Raw genomic sequence first — 17,129 nt, 5'->3', positions numbered from 1 at the left:
CCATTTGTACAAGGGTTAATTATACTCCTATTCTAGAAGTGTTTACTACATGTATCTACAGGGGGCAGTTTACGCCTCTGTACTTAGGTTTACTGCCACCATCAGAAGTGGCTGGTCTGCTAGGGAAGGTGTGTAGCACTTGCAAGCTCTTTCCAACAGCCTGTAACTTTGCTCTGAAGCTGGCCGGATCACAGGGACGGATTCAGCGGCCCTGCTCTCCTCAGATGCTGCAGAGACAGGGCAGATCTGCTTGCAGCATTGGGTAGCACACAGTTTGAAAATTAGCCAAGATGATAATATTTCATCAAAGGACAAAATCTTCCTTCACCATAAAACAATATAATATTTTTAGCCAAAAAGTGGTTTGTTAAAACTTAACCTTTACTAGTTAGTCTTTTTAAGAAGAGGCTACTACCTCCATAAAAGCACGTGTACATTTTCCCAACACAAAAACAACCAATGAATATGATCCCTGTTTGAGAGATATAGGATAGAAAATATATATATATATATATATATATATATATATATATATATATATATATATATATATATATATATATATATATATATATACATACACACACACACCAATTTTAAATGCTCCCTATCAGGGAAGGCCAATTATCATTATATATTACAGACTAAGTCTCCTACAAAGGTCAAAGACTAGTTTATATGGAAAAACATTCAAATCAAATGTATCAATCAGGTATAAAGAGAAAAAGGAACAATCTCACCATTTGCTCATGTTCTCTTTCTCATAGGTATTTCTCCTATACCGGAAAGAGAGTCTGGATTCCAGTTTATTCCCTGTCAGTCCCTATCTTCATGACTGACCCTGGTCCCCACGACTCCTGCCCTTACAAGGACAGTCCACAGCTAGCCCTGTTATCTAGCCAGCCCTGGACAGACCCTGGGTGCCTCCCAACGCATTTCTTGAACAGAATAATTCATGAGGGGAATGGCACCTATAGTCGGGAACAACTGGGCAGCATGTCCTTCCATACAGGACGAGAGGCAGTGGCACCTATGTCAGTCTCCACCCCTCTTAAATATCCACAAAAGGTTCAAAGCACCTGTTTAATCATTAGCGTGACCCCATTCATTATATTATTCAAATGGAGTGTGGATAAATGAAATCATTCCCCATAATATTCCTCGCCTGGCGCATGGTTAACCGCCAAAGATCCGCTGTTTGCGGTATATAGTGTATACAAAAACTCCCGGGTAGACGCAGCGTTTACTTCCGGCCCCAGGACCACATCATTTCCGGCCTGTGGAGCGCACTTGCGTTCCAACCATTGCATGGTGTGTATAGAGATTCCAGGATAAACATGGCATTTACTTTCGATCCCGGAGCTGTGTCACTTCCGGTCTGTGGAATGCATATGGGTTCCACCCATCGCCTCATCTATACTTCCAATCAGAAGTGGACCATCCCCTGGCAAGCAAGAAGTATCATGTGACAACCCCTTTAAATGGAGACAAATATAATCTAAGGGCAACAGATGCCATTGCCTCAGTTTTAAGCACATATACGGAGCTATTGACAGCACATACAACAGTTGAATACAAAAAATGTAATGTACATGGGGTCTCCTATCAGGAGCAAAGAAAAAGCATATAGCCGTGAATTACATCCCGATACCTATACTTTATCCTCGGATTACAACATACTAGGCATAGTTACCTTGGCCTTGAAGATGTGAAATATCTAGGCCTTCTCTCATACGAATCACAACTACGCCATATTGGAAGTCAAAAGCATCACTAGGGTAAAGAAAGGGCGAAAAATAAATTAAAGCATGTACAGTAAATACAATGTGCCATCTAATTTTACCATAACAGGCCTCCTTATTCCATTACTGACACAAGTGCGTAGAAAGCTGTAAAACATCAATTTCATGTATCTAATTAACCAACCGTTCGCAAATTGTATCACAGGTTGGCACTGAAACACCAAGACTGGCCAGTCTCTTGCTGAAAATAACATGATTGTCACTCTAAGGGATTGTACCCAGATTACAAGTAATCACCAATAAAAATGATAAGAGACAAAATGGCTATCGCTGGGGGATGTCATTACTGGAGCTCCCCTCCATTTAAAAAAAACAAAAACTCCAAGGCTCTAAACAGTCTATTGGAGTGCTGGAAACAGCTGGTACAACCCACTGAAAGGATGCACTCCAGGCTAGATTTTGCTTTGAGGTAGAAACTCACTTGAAGAATTCGCCTGTGAGTGCAGATCACATAATATGAACCTGCCAGGCAGGACTGAGAGGAGTCAACAAGAAAAACTCACTTTAGGTTCACAAGTGCATTAAATGTTTTGCTTTCTTTCAGAGTTAAATCATATAACAAAAATAAACCCAGTGTAAAATGTGTTTACACTCAATTACAGAAAAAAAAAAATTAAAATGTACACGAAGGAGGATATTAAAGTGGAGCATTGTGCTATATATAATGGCTGAGGGAAGCTGTGAAACTCTAGTGCAATCCAAAGCAGGTACATATTTTCTCACACCATTCTCCTATAATCATGTAGCCAATGGTCTTAGATGCGGCTGTGTTCTGGTGTCTCTCATATAAATAGTGTTCTTCTGTTTGTTTTATCAGTAGAAACAGCCAAGAGCTTAAATGTAAACCCGGCTCTGCTCCACTGGGGGCTGTGCAGAGAAGCAAGGCTAACAGACGCATGGCGTCAGGAAAACCAGAGCAAAGGTAAACCAGCGACACGGCAGTTCAAGAAACATTAGTGCAAGATCAAAAACTTAAATACATTCAGATATTTTCAGATCTTCCCCGTACTTACTGTAATAAGTTAATGTAGGTTTCAACATCTTTCATATCTGACTGAATCCAATTATTCTTAAAGCCAACCACCAGAGTATTTGGTCTCATTCTTCCCAAACCTGCTGCCTGGAAAGCAAGAATAAATATAACTAGAATTAACTTGGTGGAGATACAGACTGGGTACAAGACCTGTCTCCTTTAACGCTAATGTCTTCACTATTAGATAATTAACATAGCGGGTGGCTTTTGTATACTTGACATTACACATGCCATAAAATACGTGCATAAACTTGATTTACTCTGTTGGGAGGTGCTGGTCCAGTCTTTGTTTTTTGAGTTTATTATGGGAGGTGATGACTGCCTCCTTTTCTGACTGAGCACTCCTAGCATCAGCCTTAAGGCCCTTTTACATTTAGCGATGCACCAGCGATCCAACCAGCGATCCGACCCGGTCAGGATCGCTGGTGCATCGCTAAATGATCGCTAGTGAGCTTTCATACAGAAAGATCTCACAGCGATGCAGCAGCGACGCAGCGCACGATACTTACCATTCACACACAGCGATCCTGACGTCCTCCCGCCCGCGTCCAGCGTCGCTCGTCGTCACAGCAGGAAGTCTCAGCAGGAAGCGCCCGACGAGAAATGGAGCCGGACATTCTCGCGCGATCAGCGATAACCAGCGGGGGAGCCGGTCGCTGGTAAGTATCACACATAGCGATATCGCTAGTAATATCGCTATAACGTCACAAAACCAGTGACGTTTTAGCGATATTGCTAGCGATATCGCTTAGTGTAAAACCCCCTTTAGGCTGGAGTCACACATAGCGACTCACCAGCGATCCTGACAACGATATCAATGTGTCAGGATCGCTGGTGAATCGCTATGTGATCGCTGGTGAGCTGTCAGACAGCTTCACCAGCGATCAGCACAGCGACGCCTGGCATCGCTGTACACGTTAGTAACCAGGGCGCTGATGCAGGAAGCTGGTAACTAATGTACACATCGCGCATCGGGTATCCAAGGGACGTGCGTCCCTAGATACCCGATGTGTACGTTAGTTACCAGCTCCCTGCATTAGCGCGCTGGTAACAAACGTACACATCGGGTATCTAAGGGACGCACGTCCCTTGGATACCCTATGTGTACATTAGTTACCAGCAGATCGCTGGTCTCCCGCCTGTCACACGCAGCGATGCGTGATGGCCAGCGGGAGACCAGCGACCAAAAAATAGTCCTGGCCTTTCCTGCAGCGATCCCCGCAGGGGGGGCCGGTCGCTGATCGCTGTCACACAGCGATCTTGCTGGTGAGATCGCTGTTGTGTCACAAAAATTGTGACTCAGCAGCGATCTCGCTAGTGAGATCGCTATGTGTGACGGGGCCTTTAGGCTTTTAATTAGTGCTGGATCCTACCTGCCCTTAAGGCTGTGTGCACACGTTGTGTATTCTTCTGCGGATTTTTCAGCGCAGATTTGTCTAAATCCGCAGGTCAAATGACCTGTGTTTTTATCTGCGGATTTAGTGCAAATTAGCCTGCACTTCACCCCTATGGCTTGACACCTGTCATGGAGCAGGTGCCAAACCGCTGCGGAATCTGCACAAAGAATTGAAATGCTGCGGATTTAAAACCGCAGCAAATCCGCACGGAAAAATCCACAACGTGTGCACTGCGTTTTTCATTTTGCATAGACTTAAATGGTACTGTACAATGCAGCAGAAACTGCTGCGGACCCGCAGGGCCAAATCCGCTGCGGCTCCGCAGCAGATTCCGCAACGTGTGCACATACCCTTACATTTGTAGGCTTTTACCCCAGGAGAAGCAAGCCTGATCAATATTATGTTTACAGTTTCATAAAAGAGACACGCCTTGAAGTGAGCTCACATGAATCAGCCAATTTGTGGGCTAAACACCTTCATTTGATAAGTATATTCTATATAGCAGTAACACAGGCCACATTTCATATATTCATTGTCTGCATACTACCTAGAACGTACAGAGTGCTGCTGTATCCTTTTGTTTGCATATTTTACAGTCACAGCAGCTTGCACCTGTTCACACTTATTTTATTGTGAGATGCAGGTTATTTTTTTTGGCCATAAAACGTATGAATAAAGATTTCACCTGCATAAGGTACTGTGCTCCATCCCGCAAGTCTTCTGCATGTACTGGGGAGTAGAAGGCTTTGGTTTTGTTCTTTATCAGCCACCTCTGATATCTAGCCTGGTCTGTAAGCAGCTCTTTCATAGCTTGTCTTCGCGGTCCCTAGACAAATGTTATACATCAAGGTTTTAATTTGTAAGGAAAATGTAAGTCGCCTAAACCACGCAAGATTTGGGATCCCAGCAGCTGTGATCAAACATCCCTTAACAAGTAGGGCAGTGCCCGCTCAAGTTGTCAAACTCTGGCACCACCCTGCAGACGGTACCCAATACTGTCCACAACCAGAGAGATGCTGTGACATTTTAATTCAGTCCCTACAACAAGCTTGCACAAAATAAAAAACAAGGTTTATTTATAGGGGGTACTAAAGCTTGGAATGACTCCTTTTAACAATGCATACCGATGGGAAACCATCCTTACAAATGTAAAAAATAAAAAAAAATCTCTGGAATTCGCCTCATACCCTAGCACTGCCGTCCTGATGGCTCCAGAAGTGATGACGTTCCTACAACCAGTCACCTGACCATGCAGCCGATCAGTGGTCAGGTCACTGGTGCTTATGAGGTCATCAATTCCAATGGTGCACACTGCAACAATATGCAGATTGTGGTGGGAAGTTTAGTATGTTCATTTATAGCGGTGAGTCAGTTTGGGAGAGGTTCAATTCCACAGTCTATTGGTATATGGAACCATTGGTGTTCTTGCTCGTCTGCTGTATTGTTGTAAAAATATTGAACACACTCAAAATGTTTTTGTAAAAAAATAGAGGGATAACAGAGGAGTTTAAATGAAAAAAAAATAAAAAAGGCTTACCATGTGTACATGACCACAGATCATCAAGCCAACGTTTTTGGTAAAGGCGTGCACTAAGTGAAGGAGAGCTGGCCGTGCATTTGGGGCACCAGTTAAGACAAGACACTGAGGCCTGTTATAAAAAAGGGGGAAAAATACATACTAGAAAATTAATGACTTAAATACTACACCAGCAAAATGCTTGAAGGAGAAAAAAAAATAAAGATACTGGTTCAATCAAACTTTGTAAGAAAGGTCAAGCGTCTACTAGGTGTACAATTAATCTCGACCCCATAACGTATACCGTATATGGTTTATGTGTAGATCAGCAGGGTGTTGTAGTGCACTAGGCTGGTTCTGGGGTGGATATACTACAACATTAGCAGTTATTGTATAAATGGGCATCAAAAATCTTTGAGAGAAAGGAATTAAAGTACCATATATAGTCGTGTATAAGCCGAGATTTTCAGCCCATTTTTTTGGCCTGAAAGTTCCCCTCTCAGTTTATACACGAGTCATATACCAGGGGGTCGGCGGGGAGGAGGGTTTCTGAGATCATACTGACCCCCCGACACGTGTCTGCATCATGAGATTAATGAGCGGTACCACGTGACCGCTGAAGGGAGACTGTGGGAGAAGCGGGGGGGAGGCTGCAGAGACCGCGCCAGGACGGGGGTAAGTATATCCAATATTCACCTGTCCTTGTCCATCGCTGCTTGCTGCTGTGTCCTGTGTCAGACGTTTAGGCAGCAGAGGGCGTGATGACGTGGTTAGTGCACGCCGCATCCTCTGCTGCCTAAACGTCACTGACAGAGGACGCAGCAGACAGCAGCGATGGACTGGGGACAGGTGAATATCTCAGGTGCCGGGTCCTGAGCGAGCGGCGACACCAGCACCTGTCCCCCATAGCGCGTCGGTGTCCCCGCCTGCTCAGGACCCGACACCTGGCCCCCAGCGAGGAGAGGCGAGTATGTCATTTTTTTGCAGCAGCAGCATATGGGGTATAATCTATGGGGACAGCATAAGGGGGCATAATCAATGGAGCAGCATAAGGGGGCATAATCAATGGAGCAGCATAAGGGGGCATAATCAATGGAGCAGCATAAGGGGGCATAATCAATGGAGCAGCATAAGGGGGCATAATCAATGGAGCAGCATAAGGGGGCATAATCAATGGAGCATCTTATTGGGGCAGCATATGGGGGCATAATCTATGGAGCAGCATATGGGGGTATAATTATGGAGCAGCATATGGGGGCATAATCTATGGAGCAGCATATGGGGTCATAATCTATGGAGCAGCATATGGGGTCATAATCTATGGAGCAGCATATGGGGTCATAATCTATGGAGCAGCATATGGGGTCATAATCTATGGAGCAGCATATGGGGTCATAATCTATGGAGCATCTTATGGGGGCATAATCTATGGAGCATCTTATGGAGGCATAATCTATGGAGCATCTTATGGGGGCATAATGTATGGAGCATCTTATGGGGGCATATTCTATGGAGCATCTTATGGGGCCATAACCTTTATGGAGCAGCATATGGGGCATATTATTCTATGGAGCATCTTATGGGGGCAGTATTAACCTTTGTGCAGTATTATATGGGGCTCCTGATTCAATATGGATATTAAAAAACATTTAACCTACTGATGTCTCAATTTTACATTTATTGATATCTATTTTTATTTTTGAAATTTACAAGTAGCTGCTGCATTTTCCACCCTAGGCTTATACGCGAGTCAATACGTTTTCCCAGTTTTTTTGTGGCAAAATTAAGGGGGGGGTCGGCTTATACACGAGTATATGCGGTAGATCACATGTAACTGATGGGACATATCATGATGGTGATGACAGGAACAGCATAAACAGGGTGTGTTAAAGCTGAAGATAAGATAATCTGCTCCATAAACCACTGTAGTTAGCCGGATCATCCTATAAAGTTACCTGAAGTTTTTCACATGGTCTTCTACACCCGCCAGCCGAATGGTGTGCTGCAGTGCATTCAAATAGGTCAAGGCTTGCGTTGAAGACCCCCAATTTACATCTAAAAGAATGCAACTTCAAGTTTTCATATAGAAGAACACTAGATAAAGATTGATGATTGATAAAGCTCCAACATTTGGTAATAAGTGGGAATAACATTTCTTTACCCTGCCTAATTCAGGGGCAGGATGCAGGAGAAATTCTTCAGGAAGAAAACACGGAAGGTTCCCACACGAAAACGGAGTTCTTTAAAGAGTAAGTAAATTTTGTGACTGATTTGTCATATTTCGCAGGCACTTGAACTGCAGACAGGACAGCACAGGTACAATGCCTATGCTTTATACTGAATCCATACTCTGAGGTGTGTGCGCTCCTGTCTGCTGACCAGTACACTTCTCAGGGGGTCTATTGTGTGATCAGTGGAGGGTCTCCAAACCTGGACCCTCAATGATCTGCACGCAATTCAAGGGCCTGCTAGATATGAAAAGTCAGTCAGAAAGTTTAATTACTCTTTAAAGTCAATAGAAACAAACACAGTGGGGCATATTTAGCAATACATTCCAATTCTTAAGTACAGCTTAGACCAACGCCAACCATGCCGATAGCATTAGGTTCGGTCGACATTTTAATGTGTGTGGGGGCACCAGAGATTATGTTGGGGGAGATAAGGATCTGATTTGGGACTACTAATCTTTTTGTCACCAGTAAAGGAGTCGCCGGAGAAGCAGCAGTGTAACTAAGGCCTCTTTCACACTTCAGTTTTTTACAATCAGTCACAATCCGCCAGGTTTTGAAAAAAACAGATCCTCAATTTTCTTTTGAGGATCCGTTTTTTTCCCCATTGACTTCCATTAATGGCGGATTGTGACGGATTGCTGTCCGTTGCATCCGTTTTTTTGAGGATCCGCCAAAAGTTGCTGTCCGTCTCCATCCTCAAAGATTTCAAAACGGAGCTTGCAACGTTTTTTTCTCTGACGGATCCTCCAGACACTCATTTAACCCGAAATTCTTTCTGGGTGCCGGACAAAAAAAAATTCTCTCTCTCTCTCAGGCTGCGATTCCTTTAAAATTTTACATTTGTCTGATCCGTCAAAAAAACGGACAGGTGGCATCCGTTGTCATCAGTATTAAAACGGATCCGCCATCCGTCCTCTTGGCGGATTTTGACTGATGCAAAAAACTGAAGTGTGAAAGAGGCCTAAGCCTGTGTAATTAAGAGCCTGCAATGGGGTAACTAATGTGTATGGGGGGGGGGGGGGTTTCACAGCATAAACCAGACAGCCAGTCTTATACTGGACTATGCAGTTGATAAATTTGGTGCACCTTCAGACTGTTTAGTCTCTCAGGTTATCTGTACCACCTCTTAGTTGGCATTACTTTGTGCCAGAAATTAGCACCAAAATTGTGGCGCTTATTAGGCCACACCACCTTTCCAATAAATCACCCAAATGTAACGCAATCATCTCCGTCCAGCCACTATGACGATATGATGGCAATATAAGATCGGAATAAGCACTGAATGAATGGTCAGTGTTTGCATGGTAACAGCACTTTTCTAGTCTGCAACATTTTATTCCCGATCATGACGGTACATCAAGTATTTCTTTCCCCTAGTGAATAAGAAAACATTGAAGGAATGATCCAGTCAGGAAAAGAAGAGGAATTAATGGAGCTTCCTGTAAACCACACTTCAATGTGATATTCTGCAGGGCTGGAAGGATGCTTGCCATGTGTTCAATTAGGAAATGTACTGCCGCCTTCCCCTCATTACACGGACATTTGTTAACAGGCACAAGCTGCATGTTTTCTTAACATGTACATATACCGAGCACACAGTGTCACGCCAAAAGCCTAAATAGTACAGCCCATGTCCCCAATTACCTGCACTGTCGTCTTATTATGAAAGCATTATTCTGTAATGCCCATATTACATGCAGGGAAGTGTCTGATGAGATCACACATAGATGAATAGAGCACATGGGTGTGATTCTCTACAAATCATTTCACAGATCAACACGGACCATTGTGACCTTGGGGTTAAAACCGCGGCATAGTTTGGCCCATTAGAAATGAGATCCTAACTAATCCACCCACAGAAATGCTTCTTCCCAAAGCTCAGGGGGAATGTGTACTGCCACTATTCACAGAACCCAATTCACAGCCTCAATTCCATCTGTGGTAGGGGAACCATTGCAATGCCATTGTGCCCAATGAAAGGCCAAAAGTTTCTATCATCCTAATGTACTCAAAGCCAACACAGAGGTTAATGTGAACTGTGCGAGGGAAAGAGGAGATCTGGATTCAATGTTGCCGCGTTTAATACAGCCATTGCTGAGAATATATTACATTTCTAAGTTTATTTTATGCAGTTCTGAGGGGGAGAACAGACTTTTTTTTTCAGAAATCCAACTGGTACTGGAAGTCTTGGGGTATGTCTCCAAGGGCCGTATTGTCGGCGCTTTGGATGAAGAGGAAAACCTGCTCTGCCCAAAGAGCCGCCCTCTTCTGTACGCGCAGCGATTCCGGATGTGTTCATTGAAGCGTTACCGCGAGGTAAACAGACATGCTGCGGTCTAAAAAAAAAACCACGCCGCATTTCCGGATTCATAAAATCCCCTCCACTATGCTGTAACATCTGGACACTGCGGATTGAACGCTGCGGCTGTACACAGCGTTCAATCCGCAGCCAATGCGGATGTAATGCGGCCAGTGGAAACATACCCTTACAGGTAAAGCTCCTGGGAACAAGTATACAAATGAGGTCCTCTCCAGAAAGACGGAAACTGTTTCTCTAGTGCCACCTATAGGGAACTCTTCTGCCTGCAAGACTAACAAATGTCTTCCTTCTAGGGTATCTAATTTCCTTACGTGTCATATTACAAACGTAAGAATATATATATGGCCTATAAGTTGTAATCCAACAGCTGTAAAAGTAGACTAACTTACCAGGCTTCTTGTAGGTTACGTATATATACAAGCCAATCACTATGACATATGTTAAGAGAGCAGCCTGCCAGTTAATAACAAACATAACTCCACAGCAAAGGAGCGCTCCGAGAAGGGACACCCACATGTTGTAGTATCTGAAGGCTGGACGCCAACCTGCCAACAAAAAAAATAAAAAAAAAAAAATAAAAGGCTTCTATGAAATTGCTGTATATAAAAGGACACAAAAGTAAATGCATGTTAGAGGGAACATGTGAACATTGTCATATTAAAAAAAACAAAAAAAAATGCTGTTAATCTGCAGGTTAATACCATTCTGAAGCTGCCCAGTACCGGCGCTGCAAGCCCCGCTGCCGGGAGGTAATGAAGTTAATTTTCTCCCGTGACAGGGTTCTCAGTGCTGGCACCGACCCAGGTCCACCCCTATGACTGAAAGTCCAACGCTGCCAAGAGGAATGAAGTTAATTTCCTCCTGGCAACGGGGCTCTCAGTGATGGCGCTGGACAGCTTAAACATGCAGATTAACCCCATATCTGCATGTTAATAGTGCTTTTTTACATGTCAAGTTCCCTTGAATGTATTATTTCTAGATCAATTATGGACAAAATAATAAATAATTATAAAGAGGTTGTGTATGTAACACACATGGACCCACCAAAAGGATAATAGTCAAATAAATCTTAACTATACAATAGATCACTATAACTTATTCTTTGTATCATATGGCCCGTTTGCCAACACCTTTTCTTTAGCCCTTTTTGCATTATTACTGTGTTTATTGACCATTTGTAACCCTATTGGTGGGGCCATGTATGATAAATACACAACCTATTTTTTCTTTGTCTGACAGATGTTTTTCTTGGTTATTTTACAGAATCCTATAATTACTAGTTTCCCTCCTTCATGTGTTATGTGTGGATCACAAAACAAGCAATAAAATGCGCCCACCTATTTTTCACACGTCTGTATATATTTATATGTACAAGAGAGTCTTACCTGGAGACTTTGCAAGAGAAGCGTGAAACACTGAGAAGTTTATTAAGGCGTACGATGCCAGAAAGAAGTTGGAAATGATGGGAGCAATCACATTCAGTTCAGCTGAAAAAGACAGCGTACACTTAATAATGCCGGTGTAATATTTGTGCATAGTTGCATCTATACACTTTCCTATCACAGCTCCCGAGGTGTCCTCCACTATTGAAGCCTCAAAGCCAACCATCTACACTCACACTAAACGCCACGCAACCTGCTGTGTTCAGTCCTCATTCAGACACATACATTCTTGCATTTCCACTAACTAAACTGTTTACATAAAAAAAGATCTAAAAATCAATTAGGACTCCATGAAATAGGAAAAAATGGAAATCATGAGTTTGGAAACCAATTTTACTTTCTTCCAATTAGACCTTGGTCTGATAGACCGCAATATTTAGGTCTTGTTCAAGCAACGTTTTTGGGTTTTTTCAATGCGGAAAAATGTATCATTTTACATTGGCAGCATAAAAGATAACATTTTTAAAGTCTGAAATCACAAAGTTCATTTCTTTTTCCTGGTTTTTTTTTTTTTGGCTGCAGGGTCTTTTTTCCCCATAAACTACAGCATGTTAAATTCTCTCAGCGTTTTACTGGCAACACTTTTTTTTTTCTTCTTCTCAAAAATGCAAACACACCCCTATACTGGTTTGTGAATTGACCGGTGGCAATTACTCCACACTATGAACGCAATGACCGGCTGCAGCTTATACACAAAAAATAGGAGTCTGATAACATTTTTGGTCATATTTGCCACCATTTCTGCCGCCATTTGGAGCACATTGGCCGACACAGTTACACATGGTGTCAAGCAAAAGCAACCATTTTGCTTTATACACAGATTATGAATTTGATAAAAACCTACCCCAACATCCCAAAAGAACGAACAAAAACACACCAACCAATTAATATGAATCCCAACGCAATTAAGAAAGTGAGCAGATATCCTCGAAGAGGCTCGTTGTTTTTGCCATATCCTTTAGCAAACATCTGAAGGCCTGGATAAATATTGTCCTTGCATAGGGCCTTGGGAGAAAATAAAGATTCTGTTTAGGAAGATGGAAAATCGGCATGTACAAAAAGCACACAATCTGAGCAACCATCCAGGACAAAATGGATCTGAAAACATAAGCGAAATCAGCCGGCTACATCCCGCTCGGACAAGAGCTGGCACCCAGCCATATTGGAAAATTGGGCCCTTATGTGAGCAGTCTATTCATGTGACACACAACACTGAAGTGGCCCCTACATAGCGCCAGTGCCGCATGCAGGGTGGAAAACAAGAATTTGCTTGCAACACAGGCGGTTTCAAAAATTGCCAGTTTCTCAAAAAACTTTCCGATGCAGAACAGCATTAAAAAAAGCATAAAAAGGAGTCTTATGTCGCTAAACCAAAGGCTGATGCAACAGTGAAAGGCCTGTGCAGAATGGAACCACTTCTGTATCACATAAACCTGGGGGGGGCCGCATAAACGAGGTCCGACTGATCGATTAAACTGATCGTATCACTACCGTGCCTGCAGAAGAAAGATCTCACCTGGAAAACTTTTGGTGCACTGACTAATGAAGCAAGTGCTGATGAAAGCGTGGCAGAGAATATTCCTGCGGTAATAAGTGGTGCAAATCCAGACACCATGCTCATCACCTATAAAGGGAGGGCATAACGCATTCATAAATCACACACATAGGATTGGGCAAACGATCAGACGTCTGATACAAATGACACTTCTAGATCAATTTAGTAATATACTCGGCAGTATCATGAAACAGGTAATCGGAATACAAATACAGAGGTTTCCTTTTACAAGCGTGCTGTGATATTGTATCTCACTTGTATCATTAGATATTTTAGTCTTTATCAAATTCAAGAAAAGGTAAAGGTGGACACATCTGAAATCCATTATCATTATGACCAAAGTACTTTGCAATGTCAAAGAATTTTTGGTTTCTAAAAACAATGTGCGCAATACCACCTGCTTGATTACATTTGATAGGACAAGTGATTCTGAAAGAACACAACAGATATCGGATGGCCATCAGCCATCTCTCCCGGCTTCCCCCATATACAGAATGTAAGTCCTCAAGGATAGGGTCCCCTCCCCTCTGTACCAGTCTGTCATTGTAAATTTGTTTACTGTTAACAATATCTATAACTTTGTATGTAACCCCCCTTCTCATGTACAGCACCATGGAATTAATGGTGCAATAATAATAATAATAATAATAATAATAATAATAATAATAATAATAATAATACAGGGACGCCCAGTCGAGCGCTCCTCTGTTCTCTATGAGACAGCGGCTGCCAAACTCATCTGACTGCTTATCCCCAAAATACAAAAAGGATCGGCAATCGGAAATCCGAAGTGCTGGATCATTCTCTCACCTACCACCACAAGCTCCCAAATACATGAGATTATCTGTCGATCCCAGCATTATTGGGCTCAGATGAGAGAATGAAAAAACATCCTTTTTATATCCAGAAAAAAATGTTGATTTTTCATCCGTATGGTCATCTGTACTCCCATCCATATGTCCAGGAGGAAGACTTTTCTCGAAATGTGTTGATCTACCCTTCTCAGAGTGTAAAATGCCCGACATTATGTGCTACTGTTTTTATAGCTTTACAATAATATTTATAGCCATCCCAAACCGTCGCTGGATGCTTTTTTTTTTTGCTTCTCCTATGTCCATTTTTACATCCGTATATCAATCGATCCATATGTAAAAAATATTCATGTGCACTACCTCACTCATGCTGGTTGGTGTGCTGTTTGTATGATATGCATTTTGCATACAGACAGCAGCACATGGACATTAAAGGGAATCTGTCACCCATTTTTGAGATCTCATGGAAAGATATCATTGAATTGTGTGTTACCTAAGTATTCTAGTCATACTTTTGATCCCCCCGTCCCCGCACCTTTGATGTATAAATACCTTTTTCTTATCACTCTTCCGATTTATGGAAATCGCCACGGTCCGGTCTGATGGGCGTGGCTTATTCCCCCCCCCCCCCTTGGCTTACTGGACGTGCATATGCATATGAAGACCTCCGGGTCATAGACGCAGGGAAAAATACCAGCGCATGCGCAGTAGCGATTATATGCTTTGTCCACAGTTGAACAAAGCATACTGCGCAAGCACGACCGGCCTTATCAATGCGCAGGCACGAATAAACAATGGCATCTGTGATATTCACAGACGAAATTACGTCCAGCAAGCCAAGGTGGGAGGAGAATAAGCCACGCCCATTGGACCGCAGCAATTTCGATAAATCGGAAGAGTGATAAAAAAGGTATTTATGCATCAAAGGTGCGGGGTCAGGGGGGATCAAAAGTACGACTAGACTACTTAGGTAACAGACAATTCAATGATATCTTTACATGATATCTCAAAAAATGGGTGACAGATTCCCTTTAAATAAGTCTTCATGTGGTGCTCTGCTTACTTACATAATCATCTGTATGGCTTATGAGAGGTCACTGATTCTTCAGTGACCTGCCCCATTTTTTTACATACTGAATATAATATTGCTGACTTTGGAAAACATTTTTTACCACCAACAAAATTGCTTCAGCGGCGTAGTAGCATCTATAGCTTACCGATAGATGATATTACGCATGACCAACCCCCTATCTCGCTGGAGCAAAATGGCGTCAGCAGAACAAGTGCAGTAGCATGTTTTGCGCATGCTCCGTCTTTTTGATGGAGCAAAAAAAAAATGGCTCCAGCAAGATGGTGGCAGCATATGCGCAGCAGGGTCCATCAGTGGGCAACAGATGGTTCTGCGCAGCTGGCGCCATTTTGCTTTAGGAAATTTTTTTTTTTTTTTTCAAAGCCAACACTATATTATGTGCAGTATTTAAAATAGGGGGCAGGTCACTGAAAGATCAGTGACCTGTCATAAGCAAATACAGATTAAAATGTAAGAAGAGCACCCCACACACACAGGCTGCCCTGGAGCATGAGAATCTCATTAACTGAAAACTGCAAACAAAGATTAAACAACAACCACAAGATGGATTCCAACCAAGGTATCATTTTAATCAGTGTAACGGCACCGACCTGACAATGCCTGAAGGTTACTGAGCACAATCCTGCTGACAGATTCGCTTTAATGCAGGAGGAGTCTTGGGATATTTTTCTCTCAAATTTGATTAGAGAACCCCTCCCATCCAGAAACATTATGTATCTGTAGATGTAGAGGCAATCTAAAAGTAAAACAGCATTTAAACCCTGTTTAGCACATTAGTGGAGAGGCAGCTATATTCTCTCTGCAGCCTTTCACTTTCAGTCATCTTGGTGGTGCCGGAGCAGATACATTCCCTATCACTATACTGTAATCTCTCCCCAGCACAATGACTGAAAGCCTGCTATGCGCACACTGAATGCTGGTCTGCTCTGCATTATACACATGCACAGTAGGGTTTCAATCAATGTGCTGGGGAGAGATTGCAGTACAGTGAGCGAGGACTGTATCTGCTCCCTGCACCACCCTGATGACTGGAAACCAGTGGCTCCATGGGGGGAGAAAAAAAAAAAAAGGCTCCTTGTAGCCGCTGCTCCAATAAGCAGACTAAATAGGATATAAAACGCCATTTACATGTACATGTATATTACCCCTATATCTTCTGTACTGCATTCATGTTCAGAGCCTTGAGGACCATTAAACTGTTTAGTATACCCCAGTTTACAAGGTGCCCATGGACATGTTTGGCCTAGATAAACTGCAGGTTGTTTCCAAACACATGGGGCTAAAAAGAGATGTGAACATGTGTAACAGCATCTAAACAGGAAAGACCGATTAAAAATTAAATGCAACAAATAGTTTACATCACGGCTATGAAGCTTGTGATCAGCTGTCATGTGAGTACAACAATAACTTTCTATTAGCCAGTCACCAAGCTGATCACCTGTGGATTAACCAAAGATGAACTAGAAGGGCAACGGTTCTTCGGAGGGGGTTTCATACTTCCATAAGTTACTGATATGGGGAAGATGCTTTATTTTGGGGAAACAACACTCCTAACAAACAAAGAAAGTTTTCAGTGCAATACCTGAAAGCTGTTCATGAGTCCATATTTACAGTCCGGTTTACAGTAAGAAAAGTTATAATCTAATTTACAAGCAGCATCGGTGCAGTTTGTCACAGCAGAGGACAGTGTGTCATTAAGGATTCCAGACGCATCTCGTACCACACAGGAGCCTGGTGGCGAAAAGAAGGACAAGTCAAATGGATGAGGAAACCCTGGAGTAAGGCAACAGGGGCATTTGTGAGGGGGTCTGACATTTTTGTTTTCTGTTGCTGTAGCAGTTCTGAGAATATAGAAAACATTTACTGTGCTTTCCAATGTGGTTTCCTGGCTTTACATCATATAATCATATACTGTATATCACAAACACAAT

At 42.7% G+C, this 17,129-nt stretch overlaps 1 protein-coding gene across 2 annotated transcripts in view; it reads right to left on the bottom strand.

Moving 5' to 3' along the window:
* SLC12A2 (solute carrier family 12 member 2) overlaps positions 1-17,129 on the bottom strand; it is a 128,102-nt gene that overhangs the window by 35,103 nt on the left and 75,870 nt on the right. For both annotated transcript variants that reach the window (XM_073557738.1, XM_073557739.1), the window contains 10 exons: positions 16,781-16,929; positions 13,258-13,365; positions 12,623-12,746; positions 11,685-11,786; positions 10,689-10,844; positions 7,704-7,803; positions 5,770-5,881; positions 4,918-5,058; positions 2,816-2,922; positions 1,694-1,773 (listed from right to left, as the gene is read on the bottom strand). In XM_073557738.1, the coding sequence (XP_073413839.1) occupies positions 1,694-1,773; positions 2,816-2,922; positions 4,918-5,058; positions 5,770-5,881; positions 7,704-7,803; positions 10,689-10,844; positions 11,685-11,786; positions 12,623-12,746; positions 13,258-13,365; positions 16,781-16,929 (1,179 nt within the window). The remainder of the gene's footprint in view (positions 1-1,693; positions 1,774-2,815; positions 2,923-4,917; positions 5,059-5,769; positions 5,882-7,703; positions 7,804-10,688; positions 10,845-11,684; positions 11,787-12,622; positions 12,747-13,257; positions 13,366-16,780; positions 16,930-17,129) is intronic.

This window comes from Dendrobates tinctorius, unplaced genomic scaffold, assembly GCF_039654945.1.
Source record: "Dendrobates tinctorius isolate UK_male_01 unplaced genomic scaffold, ASM3965494v1 ptg000003l, whole genome shotgun sequence".
NCBI classification, from domain to species: domain Eukaryota; kingdom Metazoa; phylum Chordata; class Amphibia; order Anura; family Dendrobatidae; genus Dendrobates; species Dendrobates tinctorius.
The sequence above is the reverse complement of the archived record's forward strand: the minus strand, read 5'-3'. Positions and strand labels throughout refer to the sequence as shown.